At 33.3% G+C, this 17,420-nt stretch overlaps 1 protein-coding gene across 1 annotated transcript; it reads right to left on the bottom strand.

Annotated features, from left to right (window-relative positions):
* Positions 1–9,259: 9,259 nt before the first annotated feature.
* On the bottom strand, positions 9,260–11,091 carry LOC149545667 (uncharacterized). Its single transcript, XM_089794274.1, has 2 exons — positions 10,511–11,091; positions 9,260–9,865 (listed from the first exon to the last, which is right to left on the bottom strand). Exons 1-2 carry the CDS (start codon positions 10,932–10,934, stop codon positions 9,513–9,515), a joined length of 777 nt encoding a protein of 258 aa, XP_089650400.1. The 5' UTR covers positions 10,935–11,091; the 3' UTR covers positions 9,260–9,512.
* Positions 11,092–17,420: the final 6,329 nt, after the last annotated feature.

Below are 17,420 nucleotides of genomic sequence, written 5' to 3'. Positions count from 1 at the left end.
TTCAAACTCTATGCAACTCTCCTCTTCCTTATTTTATTCTTGTGTTGTATCCTCTTATAAAGAGAAGTATGATCTTTTGGCAATTAATCACAATGTCCATCTTAGGGTTAGGTTAGATTCATTGAATCCTCTGTCTTTCCATTTTGTTCTCTTTATAAACTTCTCTTACAATCTTCCTTAGATTTTCCTCAAAATAGTTTACCTTGAATTTTGTGCCTCCAACTTATGAAGGTTATCTTCCATACGCTTCACACAATTCAAGAAATTAACTTTGTCATCTTAGATCTGTCAAATCTTTGATTTAACTCATTTTCCTACCACTCGACATCCACACTATTCACTTAGCAATAATAGTCTTCCTCACTTGGTCACATTGTTATTTCCCTAACACTCAACACTTACTAAGTTTTAGTGATGCTCAACACCTACTATATTTTTTGACACTCGACACCTACTAAATTCTACTTGGCCTAAACTAAATTTTCCTGGCTTACATGATTTTCTCGACCAAGCTTAATAGACACTTTTTATGAAAACATTTCTTCTAGACTTAGCTAAAGTAACCATTCACTTTATCCTTAAGTAGATCATCAATGTACTACTTGGTATTAGTACTCCTTTTATACACCATATAACTCAACCTTTCACTAGGTACTCTTCTTGTGCTTTCTTTTGAAATCCTCTTCACCAATCAATCTTATGATAACATTCAGACCAAAAAGAAAGTGTCAAACTTGCTACTAAGGAGTGGATAGGCCCTCTGGATGATTGTTCCACAATAGGTTTCACACTTCAAACAATCTCTTTTCAAAAATATATCTACTTGGGACAAAACTCATTTTCTCTTCACTTGTTAGAGCTAGTAGAAGATTAATCAATCAGTTAGCCAACATTTTAGAGAGTAACTTGTAAAGAGTAAAATGTAAAGAAATTGGCCAGAAATCTTTAAATCTCTCAAAAGAATATAGTTCTAGGATAAGAGAAAGAAATGTGTAGTTGATCCTTTTAAGGAGGCCCCTTGAATTTCTAAAGCTTTCGAGTGCTTCCGTTATTTATTCTCCCATAAATTGCCAACATTTTTGGGGAAAAATATGTAGGGAAGCCATCTAGCTTGGGAGATTTATCAGAGGCCACCTAGAAGAGTGCCTTTGTCACCTCTTCCTTAGATATTTTTTGAACTTCTAAAAGAACTTTAGGAATATTGTTTAGGAATTTATTTTGAGAAGAAAGAGAGGATCCTTCCATATTATTTAACATATTTTAAGAATAAGAGACTACCTCTTGGGCAATTTTAGAAGGATTTTTAGTTATGATGATATCTTTGTTTTTTATCACTCTATTGGTGGCTCTTTTTAGTTTGGTACTATTCTAGAAGAATTTGATATTTCTATTGCCTTCCCTTAACGAAGTATCTCTATATTTTGGTTTCTAGAATATTTCTTCCTTGGCTATGATATCTTCCAATTTAAATCTCTAGTCTTTTCCTTAAGGTACAATGTTTCATCCATATTGCTCTTAATAACATTAGAGTTTACATTATCTAGGTCAAGTCTTCTAGATTTCTTATGATATGGTAGTGCTGATTCTTTTTGGTCTCCATGTTATTGTCCAAGAAGATTTTAACTTAGAATTTGTTTGATGAATAAATATTCTAAAGAGCACAAACTTGCTCTTGAATACTCAATCTCATTAATAGTTCATGAATTTTTAAAATTTTCAATACCCCATGGATGATCTTTCCAAATTATTGGGAAATATAAATCACTCACTAATAGTGTCTCAACTTCTAGGAAAAAGCTAAAATAAATCTACAAAATCTATTAAAATGTTTACCCTAAATTTACATGAAATTTGAAAACTGCAATAAATGATCATCTACAATAACTTTAATGAAGCTATGGTTGTGTTATTAACACATTCAAAATGGTTTTTACTAATAAAGAAAGATACATGTATGGATGGAGTAATCAAGACACCTCCCCCCCCCCAAATTATGACACACATCATGCATATATAATAGAGAATCCCTCAATGAAATCCCCCCTTAGTGAAGGATCTCCTGATGATGAGTGCTTGAAGACAAAAGAGAATCCAATGTCTACAAACAACATTTCTCCCTTTAGGAATAAGATACACCAAGTATAGGTACAAATATGCTTCCCATTGTGGATAGGAATATGGAAGAGGAAAAAAAATGTAGTATGGTGTGAATGTTGCCTTTGAAGTCTGCTCATATGTCGACAAGTCCTTGATGAATATAGATGCCACGAACCAATATGGTGGATACCCAAAAGAAAGTGGCAAACAAGGTGACATGTCCATGTATGAAACTGAATCAACCTCCAAAGATGATGAAGCATCCTGATAGGAAGATCTAGAAAGAGAAGCAATGTTGCCTCCCCTTAATGATGGATCTAGACCCATAAAAAAAGCTCCTTAATGACTAAAGAAACTACAACATGAAAGCTTAAAGAAGTTCCTCCTTTTAGGAAGAAATGGTGCCATAAGTGTAGTAGAGAATTCTTCCCAACTAGTAGGGAGAGTATTGAGAAGATATGATATCTAAGTAAATTGGAATACAATCTCTAAAGACTTATATGTCTCCTCTGAAGTGAAAGAGTTCTCCTCTAATTGCTATAAAGAAAGGTCCACAATCAAGTAAATCTTGAAAGAAAGCTCAAGTGGTTGAGGATAAGAGTGTTCCCTCGCAACAAGTGAAGAAGTCTCCTCAACAAAGAGAAGATTGATGTCATCAATGATTTCTCCTGCATCTTCAATGTAAGACTCCACAAATAGCCTTGCAATGTCTGGAAGGAAGTCATCCCATGAAGCTGAAGTAGGAAGACATGATAATACCTATTGTACTAAATCATGAGCATCTATGGCTGGAACTAGATCAATAGAAGCAATAGGAGCAACAAGAGGTATGATCTCAATTGGAGGTGGAGGGACCAAGACTAGAGTGACTAGAGGTAGAATGTCCTCTTATAATAGAGGAACTGTAGGATCTCCATATGCTTTCCAAAGAGCCATCCAAATGTCATAAGGATTATTGAACTTGTTAATGATTTTAAAGCATTCAATGTTGAAACTAAAATAAATGAGGTCCTTAATTATTTTGACAAGTATACAATCATCAGAGGGTAGTTCTTTGCAACATAGATAAGGAAATACTTACTTATTCTTTCTTCTTAGATGATCGATTATCAAGGCATTCCATTTTTGATAGTTCCTCTTTGTCAACCTCTGTCTAACACCAAACTAACATGTGAAACAAAAATACATGAGATCAATAAATGTATGCACCCCCAAAATGAAAAAATAATCAATCAACCCCCCCTAATGTATGAGTAGTGCATTTACAATAGGGAACTTGCCAATTTAGGCCTTAATGGACTTTTGATTTTTTTGTTTACAACCTCCTCTTATAGTTCAAATCCAGAACTTTACTCAGAAATACAACAATCTTGAAGGAATACAACACAAAGAAAGGACCTATTTCTAAAAGTGATATTTTTGTCCACACAAACCTATAATCTGATTGCAAATCTAGAAAGTAGACAAAAAATTATACATTTCAAAAAAAATGGAACCTATTTATGTGTCCATATGAGCTCATACAGAGCAATTGAAGTTTTAAAATGTAGGATTGGATAGGTAGAGTCACCAAAAACTGCAATTTTTGACAAATCTATACACCAAAAGCAAAAACTAATAGCACCATTGAAAAAATCAAGAAATTCTAGCCAAAATCAAAAAATATTGCACCTAATTTGGACTCTGGATGACTGAGATATGGCATCCCAAAGTCAGACTCTCAAATCAAAACTAAATCTAGAGAGGAACCTGATCAAAAAATTGTGAGGTTAAATTTGATGTCCAAATGGATGTTGTGGTAGTGCAATCTGGCCTACAAATGATGGTCAAATGACCATCAAATTTAATGATGCGACTAGTTGACATCATATGACATGGTAGTTATAGATGTTGATGTCATGTATGAAAGATACTGAGGTGGTAGGGCTACATGGATGCTGACATGGGCACTATATTTGATGTTGATGTGGAGCTGCATAGGCAATTGAGGTGGTAGACTGGGTGATTTAGCAACATGTGTCACTAAGCTGGTAGACTGTTACATGTTGGATGTTGAGAATGTTGTGTGGTGGCGTTAGAAGTCAAGGCTGGCATTGGAGGTTTGTCAGAGGTGGTCAAGGTAAATTTGCTGGTGGAAAAGTGTTGTGTCAGAGATAAGAAAGAATTCCAAAGGAGGGAACACGATGAGGTGCTGGAAGTATAGTCGGCACTGACTATGGAAGCAATTGACGGGGAGATTAAAGTTAGTAGTGGGATGTGTTTTTGTTCCACATCCATAATGATTGGAAACTCATATGTGTTCAAAAAACACAAAGCCACCAGATTAAAACAAATGTTTCGGCTGCTAGAAGTTTGTGGGCCATTGTGTAATGTAGTGTCGGTTAATGTTGTCTAGATGTGTTTGAACACCAAAATTGTGGATTTGGCTAGCTATGTAATGTGCAGTCCTACCATGTGATGAAAGATACTAGAAATAATGGAATATCTTGTAGAATGTTTTGCAATCGTGGGAGCCAGGATTTGATCACTCAATTCCTACAAAAAAAAATTCTCTGTAGGCCTAATGGCCTAAAAACTTCCAAAAATAGAATCTGAAAAATACAATAATGCAAAGAAAATAAAATGATAGATCCAAAAATTAAATTCAAAGATTTGAAATGACCATACTAAATTTGTAAATTGGGACTTTGGGTACTGGTTTGCAAAAAAAAAAATTCCTCAAATTTGACTATGGCCCAACATAGGTGAATTTATAGTCAAATTTCATCGAATCAATGCTCCAGATCTAACGGTGAGGTCTGCTTTGGCTTTAGAGGCTTCCAATAGCTACAAATACTTCATATCTGAATCGAGGTGTCCTCAGAGAGGTGAAGCAAGAAAGGTCTCTAATGGCTATGAAATGATGCTCCTATGGCTCTAATACCATGTAAGAATTTGGTATAGCTCTAATAACATGTAAGAATTTTCCTTAGGAAAAAATCACCCAAGACCAAGAAGCTCAACAACTAGCACAAAATAGATGAATAGAGTATGATCAGAATAACAATATGAAATTCAATTGATGTAAAAGTATAGTAGGAGTGCCTAAATATAAAGGCCTCTAAAATGTTTCTAGAATGACTATGAGTTAGCAATATGATAAGCCTCACAACTAAGCACATGTCTACCAAGAGTAGATTATCCTCCATTAAGCACAAGAGTTAGTGAGATGATGAGAGGATAAGCCTTCAAAGGTGTGTCACATAAAACTATGTTGTAGACACCATGTGCTTAATTAAGAGTGCAGACAATTGTGCTGTCTACATGACAACTTAGTTAATTATGCAAACTCTAGTGTTGTAGACACCATGTGCTAAATTAGAGTTACTCATCTGTTGTCAATATGACAACTCATACGAGTATGCATACTCCTAGGTGTCTAACCTAATAAATAATAAAATAATGTATTTATCATAAGAAAACTTAAGTAAAGTGTAAATAATAATTATTTACACTAACATCCTTCATTGGTGAAAAGATCAAATTGGGTCATGAATAAAACCTAATTATTCACAACTTCTTGCATAAATGCATTAAGATGGTGTACAAAAGGGGGATTATAATCAGGACAACTTCTATTTTGATAATTATGCACTCAAAACTAGAATATTTGGGAAGAATGTAAATTTAAGTACTCCAAATTTAGTTTCTAAATTTCTATTTAATTTTTTATATGTAATATTGTAAGGATTGAATCCATTGTATAAAAAAAAAAGTTTTTAGTTTTTTAAATAAAATATATCATATTGTCTATTGGGCATTAAAATATTTATAGTTATATATTTAGTATTTTGGAAAACTTTTGGTAGAAAGATAGATAAGAGTGTCATCTAGAATTATTATATTTTTTTGTAACATTATACTAAATCTTTTATTTTTTATGATTTTTTCAAGTGGTTGCACCCTAAAAATTAGGTGTTTGTTCATGGACTAGATATAACTTACATCAAAATAATTAAATGCAAACTTTTCTTTCCTAAAGTGCATAGAATCAAGTCAAAAATAATAATAATATATAATTATTATTTAAATTTGATCAAGAAAATCAAAACTTATTAAGATAATGGTACACATATGTCTATGAGAACTATGGGGACACTCAGAAAAGAATTAAACCTTACTATCTTAATTTTATTCAAAAAAGAAAACTTTATATAGTTAGAAAGATTAGAAGATGTGCAAAATTATGGTAGTATTTTTATAGATACCCACTTAATGATGTGAAAACTTGATGATGAAGAATTTCACAAACCTATTTTGAAGAGAAAAACACGTAAAAAATCAGGGTAATGGATGTAAATGAAGCACCCAAGCCTCAACCTTGTTATCCAAGCTAGTTAATGAGCCTTTTCCTTGGCTTATTCATTTACCAAATATAAGCCTAATTGGGTTATATGAATTTCAATTAACATGATCATGCTAGAGGTATTTTATTATTTTTTGGGTGCTAGCCAGTGTTTTGCACACCATCTTGGAGCACTTACCCTCATATTCATATAAATTCCTCTAGCTATGTACCAAAATAATGCTTAATTAATCTCAAATAGTGAAAATATGACTCTAACACATATCAACACCTATTCAACATGTTGGATCCTTTCAGTGAACATGCAGATTTCTAGCCCAAGCTAATAAGATTTAGAGAAATCGGTACAACTTGGACAAGAGTATTAAACTTCGAGGTTGGCAATGAAGTCAACCTAAAATGAATTTTGAAAGGGGTAATCCAACAAGGAAAGATATTAAATGGAATTCCGTTATCAAGATACTAAGATAAACTTATAGTTAGTATCAAGATAGGAAAATGTTGGAAGTGTAATTCTAAAAAACTTTTGGAAAGGATCAATGGAGTTCTAAGCTTTCAAGTTTGAATGAAATGAGTATTCCAAAATGAATGATGTGAATGGAGGATCAAGATAATGCTAGAAAATATTCTAAGAAACCATAAACACTAAATGAAGCCTAGATGACTGACATATATATGACAACAAATCCAAAAGTTAACAAAATCTATATTTTGATAAATCGTATTAATACTCGAACTTGATTGGTGAGACCAATTATATGTTTATCTTATGGATAAATTTTTAAATATTTTGGGCATTCATGGTAGGATTTTATTAGAAAGAATCATTGATGTGGGGGAGAAACCTTTGAATTCATACTTTATGTTTTTGGGTTGTATGTTCTTCAAGATGGTGATACCATGAAGATTGTACAAACCACCAAGAGGAGTTTCAACATAAAAGTAAGGATAAGGAGTTTAATTTAGATAATTTTGAATACATTTGAACTTGTCAAATGATCAATTTTAGATTCTAGAAAGTGATTATGAAATTGCTTAGAAGGTCTAATTTGTCTTGTAAACTAATGCAAAAGCTACTAGAATTGAAGGTTAAAAAGAAGATTTGTAGTTTTGTTTGGTTCATATGAGTCTTTAAAGTTGCATAGTTCAAAATAGGCAAAGACAAAGACTCAACCTAATATGATAATGCTACACTATTATGAGAACCTCTAATTTTCTATAATGGTAAGATGACATAAATCAAAGGAGTTAGAGAAAGCAAGAACATTTTCAAAGTTGCTTTGGATATACAAATGTTTGCAATGCAAGTTTCAAAATCTTGAGATGTAGTTGGAAAGATTGAGGGATCTCTTTTGGGTTATTTAGTCTAATTTGAAAAGAATACGGGGTAAAAGTTTATAAATAACTTCACATGAGTTTTGTTAAGCCAATTGTTCTTTTTGGGACAAGATAGACATGAGTGCAATGCAAGGAAAATTGTATGAGATTACCCTTGAAGATTTTTTACAATTGAAACTAGGATTATAAAATGTAGGATAGACAAAAGGCAATAGAGTGGAATCTAAAGTTTAAGATATGAATCAAAGAGGAACACATTGATAAACAACAATAGGGCATAGAAAATGCCTAGATTTGGTCATTATGGGCTTGGAGGAAATATTAACAAATATTTTTTTATAAACCCTAACTTCATACAAAAAGGGATGAACCTCTTGAATTTTGAACATGTTGATGCATGAGAAGAGATGATCCAAGGGAGCGTTCGATTAGAGAATAAATTATGAAATTGCTTGAAAGGTCTAAAATTTTAGGGAAACTAATACAAAAGATATAAGAATTGGAGGTTGAAAAGCAAGTTTGTAGTTTTTTTTTGGGGGGGTATGAGTTTATAAAATTGTATAGTTAAAAATAGGCAAAGGCAAAGACTCAACCAAATATGCAATTATTACTCAATTATGAGAAATTTTAGATGAATAGAAGTGAATGCACTTTATATTTATTTATGAATTGTCACTTTTCTATTAATTAAAATATTAAAGTTACATATTCACAAAAAAAGGGCCGGGATAAGCTAAAAAGTTAAAAATTATTCATCAAAAAAGACATATAAACTGCCCTCATGCGACAATACAGTGTCAACCAAGGGAGGTGGATTATGTCGATCATAAAAACCCAATACATCAACAAGATTGATTGGTAGATAACTTATTTTATATTTATATTATTCATTGATTGGTAGATAGCTTATTTTATATTTATATTATTCATAGAAATGTATGCTTCTTATGTGATTAAGATAAAACCACACTTAACGAAAGTTCGTTTTAACTTTACACGTGTACATACCGCTTTGTAAAAAGGACAAAAAAAAAGGTAAGGTAAGGTGGTTTTATAGTCCACGACACTATGCCATAGTTTTTGGGTTTACGTATGGTGACAGTGATATGGGACTACCTCGTACTCTTGTTCGAGAGGCGCTTGGCGCTACAAACGAGGTGTGCATACCCTACCCCCCAATGGAATTTGAACTTGTGACATCTCTTTCAGAATTAATATAAAGCAACCAAATATCCCATCCACTAAACATTCTTCGAATGAATTAAAAATGCCCACCAGTTTAAGGCTTCCATTATCACTATAATGACTACCAAAGTAGTAATAAACGTAACAGAAGAAGACCAAATCGACATAGATTTAAAACTCTAATTAATTGATACATTTCCAATAATTAGTAAAACATATGCATATGGTGGATATTAATCTCCTTTTGATATTGCATACGTTGCATATCTGAAGAAATCATGTTTGTCTTCTGCATTGCAAAAGAAAAATATACTTTAATTATTATTTAAACTCCCTTACAAGTTAGCAGGGATTGCATAAGCGAACAATCCACCTAAAAGTTTTAACATGAAAAGTACCATGTTGGAAATTACAGAAGAAAATATTCATTTCCATACAGAAATTACAGAAAGAGTATAAGTGACAACTTCTAAAAAGACTAAACACCTACTTATAGCTTTATTTCAAGGACATAAATTCTATAGAAACATGTCTTAACTCATAAGCCTTATGTCCTAATGAAGATGGGGAGATCTGCCTTGAAGGTGGAAACAGTGACAATAGATGGAAGCAGACTCATGTACTCTGCACTACACCTGTGCTCTTCAGTCTCCAATTCATCAGTTTTACTTCGCAGATAGTTGGAGAAATCAGAACCCGCATTGTTGGCCACAATGATACTTCCTTTCCCAATCATTCCTCTCTCTCTGAGCAACAGGAAATCTGACATGTAGCTTTGCTTGGAGTGATCCATCAATAAGAAATCAAAGTGTGGAGCCCTTTCATCGTCTAGTATGTCACATAAGTCCTCCAAGCTATCACTCAGTGTTCCTTCCATCACATCCACCCTTGATGCAAGCCCTGAGATAAAACCAAACCAGAAAAAGGAAGAAAAATTGTTAGACCGTGTTATTAAACGAGATCTACAATAGAAATTATCACAATTTGATTTGTTGTGGGAAATATGTTCTATTTATCAAGATCTGCAATGATAAGACCATCATATTTGCAAAATTCCAAGTTAGATTAGAACATGTCAGTTTTTGTCGCCAACATTTTGCATCAAATGCAATGATCCATCATCAGAACAAATAACAAGAGAATAGAATTGAATCAAATCATTGTGTTTGATTGTAATTTCTTTCTTAAGTGCTTCCATTTTCAGGATTTTAAGCATAAGAATTGCAGAGAGAGATACTTTGAAAGGATCTCAAGGGTATCTGTAGCTTGTCATTTATTTCAAATGAAAGTAACTGCCTTTTAGAGAAGATCTCTGTTTGATCTTTGGGATGAATTTAAAATTTCAAAGATATCTTCACAACTAGAGATTCCATGAAAGGCTTTCAAGGATTTCACTATAGTTTCTCTATAATGTCAAAAGAAAGTTGAGTGCCAGGGAGAAAACCCATGTGATCTTTGAGTGTAAATTCAAACTCTCAAACATTGTCAGAATCCTAATGTTTTATAATAACAGCTAAAAGAAAATAAAAACCTACAATAACTTACCTGCATGATTTATCATTGCTTTGGCAACATTGCAATTATTTGAGTTTATTTCTATGGAGATCAACTTGCTATCAGGCTTTGTCATCTTGGAAGCAATTGTAATGGCTGAGTACCCACAATAAGTTCCGAGCTCTATGGCCAATTTGGGTTCACATCTCTGAACTGCAGATTCAAGAATGGAGGCCTTGTGCTTGCCAATGTTCATCATCCAAACATTCTGAGTGTAATCATCAATGGCAGCCAACACAGCCTCTGCATTTCCTTCCTCTGCCTTGTTGAGAACATGGTTAAGCAGCGCTTCTTCCCTGCCATCAGGGGACTGCCCTGTGAGCCTTGCTTTCTGGCTTGTCAGAAACACAATGTATGACCAGAGCTTAGATAACATCTGTGAAATCATCATTCTAATCCTATTGATGAATGTCATTCCAAAGCAAGAACAATATTGTTATGTTAATTATATAAGCTTCAAAAGAAAACTGTAAGAAAGAAAAGCTTGCAAAATGTGATAGACAAATGGCACAGATAGATCTTGTGGTGACATAGATCTAAGCTCATTTATGATTTATACTTATTAAGGGAGCGATTTTGGACTTGTTTGATTTGGGAATACATATTCTTTATGTTTTTCTCTGTACGAAAGAGGAAAAGTAAACCTGATAGAACAAGTTATTCTTCTATCTGCCTTTTCTCTTTGTTTTACACAGTTAGAACCGACCACGGGGCAGGGGTCTGCGGTAAATGTCAAAAGAAGTTTGATTCAAAGGCAATTAAAGTGTGTTTTGAGTTGACGTTCTACGCGGTTTCCCATCTCACCTGGTGGCCTAGCAGAGGTCATGCGACATTGCTTGTGAATGAAGAGACTCTTGAGTAGTTATTTCACGCATAGTTTCTACACTTCAGGGAAGGAAGGCTATGAGCTCGTTTAACATTGTCGTTGAACTCATGTTCTTTTGGTAACAGGAATACAAGTAGAAGGCATAAGTAAATTCTTAAAAATTTGAATCTTTTATTTGGACACACCAAATCAGAATTGGAATAGGAATAAAATAGGAATACGTATTCTAATTCTGGCCAAAAAATGAGCATTTGCTAAATAGGTGGAATAAAAATACATATTCCTATTCCTATTTTATTTATTTTAGAAAACATAAATTTTCAGGTCACGAAGTCCCCATCAAATTCTGGCTGAATCAAACAAATATGTTTCTATTCGAGAATAAGTATTCTTACTCCCATATTTATATTCCAGCAGCCAAACAGACCCTTAGTGTTTATGTAAAGTAATTGAATAAGAAGTAGTTGTACTCTCTTTTTTAAAACTATAGTTTCAATAGAAATTTGTAATTGTGATTATTTTATATATAAATTATCTTTTGTTTGTTTAATTTTAGGTTTATTGTGATGTGAAGGTGTATATAACTATAAGATATAATTTGGTGTAAAGTTGGGGTCATTTTATGATCTATCAACATTTCTTAATTACAAATTTATTTTTAATTTTTTGATAGGTAATCGATCAAAGTCTATATAACATATCATTCATTTATTATTATTGTTCCTCGATGAGAAGCTCAATATTTACCATTGTGTTGTAGGCTTTTTCCAGTTACATATTATATTTATTAGTTCATTTTTATCTACATTTGTTCTACCATTCATTATACTAATACGTGTACATATATCCATAAAATGATTAACATATTTATAATAACACTTTTTTATCCAAGCTTATTTTCTAAGTTCAAAAGAGTTGTGTCACACCATCCAAAATTAACTTACACCACACCATCCAAAATTAACCCTTAAGTAAAATAAACTAAATTCTAATTTAATTAACACTTTGATGATTTCATTTTGATGGAGATGGTGCAAATTTTGGATTGATGATAGTTCCACTCCCCGTACTACATAGACTCTCTTAGTTGTAGAAGGGATAGCAACTCATAGTAACAAAGAATGTCAAGTTGTGTTATGCAATGAACTATTTGTGACTTAAGTATGATGTGACATGATTGATGTAGGAGCATCATGGCTTTTCTCGATGACTACTTTGGAGTTCTTGAGTGGTGCTTGGTAATTGCTTTGGAGAGTACTTGGAGTGTTACTCGATCAAAGAAGGGTGGATGCTCATTCATTACTGGGTCTATTGTTGATTGAGGTGCTCGGTCATTTTTGGTGCACGGTCACTGAAGGAACTTGGCATAGTTTCTGGTGCTCCGCAAAACCTATGCTTGACAATGTTTGGCTTGCTTGGCAGGGTGATGGCACTAACTGGAGTTCTTGAGGTTTTGGTTGGTCAACTTGGTGTATTTAATGTGTGAGGAGTGCGATCATTCCATGGAGCGATCGTGGGAGTTTGTGTGGGCCTATTTGGGTATTTTAATTTGTCCTATATGTATTTAATAGGTATCCTAAGCCTTCTAAGGCATTTGGTATTTAATATCTGTTGTAGGTCAACTTGTGGCTTAAATATGTATTTAATGTAAGGGTTTATTTAATTTGTAACTTGGTAGGCCGGCTTGTGGCTTAGATGGGTATAAGTAGAGGGTAGATTGTGGAGTCTTGAGTGATTTGTTAGTTTGGATGGAGAAGAGGAGGTAGCTAAGAGAGTGAAGTTTGTGAGCAAAGCTAGTAGCTGTGGCTTGGGAAATAAGGAGATTGATTGGTGGCTTGCAAGCACAAGTTTAGATCTCATTGGGGGTTTCTACTAGAGTGTTGTTCTGTTACAAATATGGACTAGCTAGGGTTTGGAATTGGATCTTAAGGGATCTTGCATAACTATTGTTTGTATTTGGTCATAACTGGGAAGGCCTTACAGCTCAACACATTGCATGTAATCAATTGTTTTTATAAATAAAAGATTGAGTTTGGTATTTGATCTTATATCTTGAGTTGTGTTTCTATTGTGTGGTTATTTCTTAGGGGCTACGACATCTCCTTTGGGGATACTCCTACCTTGGATTGCATCAGGTGGTATCACAACCTAGTTTTCTTGAGCATGTGGATAGATTGTCGAATGTAAGGTTGTAATGCCCTGCCATGTGACCCAAAAGAAGTTAACCTAAAGTTTTACTAGGTTGCCAAACATTTTTTTTTAAAGATAAAGATACAATAACATTTATAGAATAGTGCAAGCAATTAACATACATTCGTATATCAACAACATATAAATAGGTTACAACTCTTAAGGGTCCCATGATGATGAATCACATTTAATTTAATTAAAACTAAATCCAATATATATAAACCCACATCAAATAATAATATACAAGTATGAATCCATTTAAATAATATACAGTCATCTCGAATGCCACTTGACAATAATCATAATGAACCATCATCCATTATACAGGTCATAGGCTATGAAAGGCTGAAATAATATACATCATGAAATAAATTACATCATCTTGTAAGATCTATGAAATCAAATCAAATACACTAAGTATAACCATCCATCATAGAAATACAAGAATAGGTAGAAAGGAACATCTGCACAAACACATCCAACAACAACATCTAACGGTTAGATCTCAATGGTATAAGAAAAAAGCACTACCATCCAACCTCATGGAATCCAAAAAAGTCCACTCCTACCATGCTAAGGATATAATATCAAGTCCCCAACAAATAACAAACTCAAAAGCCAAAACCAACATCTAGGTTCAAGGAATCACCTGAAAGAAAACTATCTCAAAAGTACCACAATACAAACAATATTTAAACCCAGAGGCAACAATGTCACGTAGGAAATCTACTATGCATGTGGGCAAGTGTCATCATATGAACCAAATCTAGGGTTACCTAGCTAGTCTTTTATCCTCTGGCCCACTAGTGACTCTATGCGACACTAGTATCCTTTCGTACTGACAAGGCATACTAATGAGTTAGCTCTAAGGTTGCTGAGCTAGTCTTTTAATCCTTGAATCCCCTAGTGACGTTCTGTGGTTCCATATCTTGTTAATTCATTTTAAACCCATTTAATGAAATGTTATCACTTATCAAAACAACCTACAATGAGTTACCCAGGTAGCCTCTTTAGGGCTCTAGCCTCCATTGCAAGCCACTTCCCAACTACCCTAAGCTCAATAAAATTAAAAGATCACAAAACACCACATATCATACATTAGTTCTTAAATAAGCAACTAACAAGTACTAAAAATCACTGATCATAATCATGAATTCCACCAATATGATCATCCTAACAAGACTGATCCTAAAATCAAGTACATATAAACCAAATCCATGTCATTTCATGACATCACCAAAAATAATTCATACAAACACCTCAATCCTATACAAGTGACTGGAAAGCAATCCAAATACAACTGATTGAAGACTCAAAGGTTATATCAGATATGTCACACCACTCACCTTAGTTTCACACAAGAACACTGGAACACAATAACAATCAATAGATCAAAACACATCATAGAACATATAAGACACATTACCGTGGTTAATTATAAAAGATCATATACAACACATCATCATGACATCATAGACAAAAATTCCAAGCTTGTGATAAACATCTTGATTGGTCAAAGCTAAGTCAACTTGAAACCCAACAGTAAAATCACACATCATAAAAAGAATACATGCAAAAGTCATCTCCATAATCATTAGGTTTTGAAAACACATCAGTTCCATTTTCACCTATAGTTTTTCAAGTTTTCATTTCCAAGTATTGTAGTTGATAATGTTTTCAATCTCAATCAAGGTTTCAGTTTTCATTTTCTCAAAGTATTATAATTACTAAGGTTTTCGAATAATAATATTTCCCTAGTATTACAAATCATTTTCATATATATCTGAACCATATAAACACATCTAAGTTTATAAAGAAAATATTAATTTTCCCAATTATGTTCTATGATTTTTAATTTACTTTAGAATTATATTTAAATAATAAAATAATAAATCAAAATTTCAAATTTTAACAATACTCATTAAAATTATTCTTAATAATGAATACAATAAAATCAAATCATGTATTATAAAGTAAATATGTTATTAAAAAAAATAGCGAGCATAACAAAAAGTGAAAAAGTGAAATATGCAAAGGTAGTTTATTTGAAAGAAGATTTTCAATGCAATCGCAAGCATATTCACCCTAAAAAGCTAGGCTTTTGACAACCCGCCCGGAGTCTCTACTAGCTATCAGACTAGTTAAAAACACCATTTCAAAAGTAAATATGCTTCGGGACCTTCGACTGATAATCTTCAAATGAATCTAAACTTCATAGTAAATACCTTGAACTTGTTTGCCATTCTAGCTAGCTTGCATGATCTAGAGACACTTGACATTCAGGAAAATATCTCCAAATTGGGAGCCAATGCGGAAATAAACCAAACCAACAACTCAAGGAGTTCGAGGATTTCATCTCCAAAGAAGACTCATAGCAACCATTTTGACCCCCTCCCTCATCAGCACTCAGGCAAACATCAACCTTTTATCTATTCCACTCTTAGCTTAGATAAGATTTTTTTTCTACAACCTAACCAAATATGTAGGATCCAACCTAAACCCTATTTATGCCCAGCAGACAGGTTTTTCCATTAAACCCTCTATAGTCCCCTCAAATCTTGACTAGAAGCAAGTTAGGAATGGTGTCTTTGCTGGTTCTATCCTAGCCCCATCTACTCCAAGCTCTTATGTTCTACCCCACCATAGGTCATTGACCCCTCACCCCCTTTTTTTATCCTAATACCTCATCCCCTCAGCCTCTTATCCATCCATCAAAAAATTTTGAAGATAAGATCCTTATTATTACCGACCAAGACAGTGAAAATCATTGCTAGGAATGCCAAAAGGTTGGACTGTTTGCTTTCTAGAATGGTCCAAGAGTAGAGTTGCACAACCTAATTGATTGGATTGAAGACTTCTATGGCTTTTAGGTAAGTATTTCTCAACATACTGATAGATTGATTTACATTCATGTGATGAATCTGTTCAAAAAGACTTTTTATATGCTTTTGATTGTTTTTTCAAAGGTCATGTAGTCAAATTTTTTGAATGGTCACCAAATTGTAAGGAAGATAACTTAAATTTCTTAATCCCAACCTAGTTCTCCATAAACCCTATCCCTCCAAAGCTAAAATAGATAGACATCATTAAAAAATAAGGTGTTCAATGGGATATCTGATTAGATTAGATGCCTCCTTTGAGTATTGCAAAAACATAAAACTCCTAATTAAATGCAAGGAAAACAATATGAATCTCAAACCAATCCAAATTATCATCAACAAATCGATCTACAAAATAAACTTTCAGAGGTGTGAAGGCAAAATTTTAGAAATAATTAGGCTAGATGATGAGTGAAAAAACTCTTTTAGAATTTTGCAAGCTTCATAAGATCTTGATGCCTCCTTCCCTATGATCAAAATAAGGCATCAAAGAATGAAACAAGAAGAGCGCACATTTGAGGAAAATTTTATAATGGTCACAAAGGTTAATTCAGGTAATGGAATGGTAGAAAAAAAAACAAGACTAATTCAAAAAATGACAACAACCTAACGTTCCAAGATAAGGAATATCAGAAGGAAGAAATTATATCAACATAGGAGAATAGCAAAGGAAGTATTCAATTTAAAAACATGGATGAATATCCAAGTACAAATAATATCAAAGATAGTTTGAATTTGCCAGACATGATGGAGTTGGAAGATCTTAACCTCAGCTCGGGGAATCCCTCCAAATTAGATAAGCAGATCAACAAAACCCCCAACAAAACAATAAATGGAAACATCCAAAATGGGGTTAACACTAGAAGGCAAAGCATAATAGTTTACAATAAAAAGCCTAAAAGGAAAGAAAAGAAAGCCAAGGAAATAAAAATCCCAACAAAGTTAAATGAAGAATATGCTATATTGAAGTTAGAATCTAGCATTAACGATATTAAGAGTCTTGTCA

The sequence above is a fragment of the Cupressus sempervirens genome, chromosome 7 (assembly GCF_028749045.1).
Source record: "Cupressus sempervirens isolate cs-2001-9-10 chromosome 7, ASM2874904v1, whole genome shotgun sequence".
Taxonomy (NCBI): domain Eukaryota; kingdom Viridiplantae; phylum Streptophyta; class Pinopsida; order Cupressales; family Cupressaceae; genus Cupressus; species Cupressus sempervirens.
The sequence above is the reverse complement of the archived record's forward strand: the minus strand, read 5'-3'. Positions and strand labels throughout refer to the sequence as shown.

Coding starts and splice junctions, on each gene's coding strand:
- LOC149545667 (XM_089794274.1), bottom strand. CDS start 10,934: ATGACATTCATCAATAGGATTAGAATGATGATTTCACAGATGTTATCT. Junction 9,866..10,510: donor AGCAATGATAAATCATGCAG/GTAAGTTATTGT, acceptor GTTTTATCTCAG/GGCTTGCATCAAGGGTGGAT.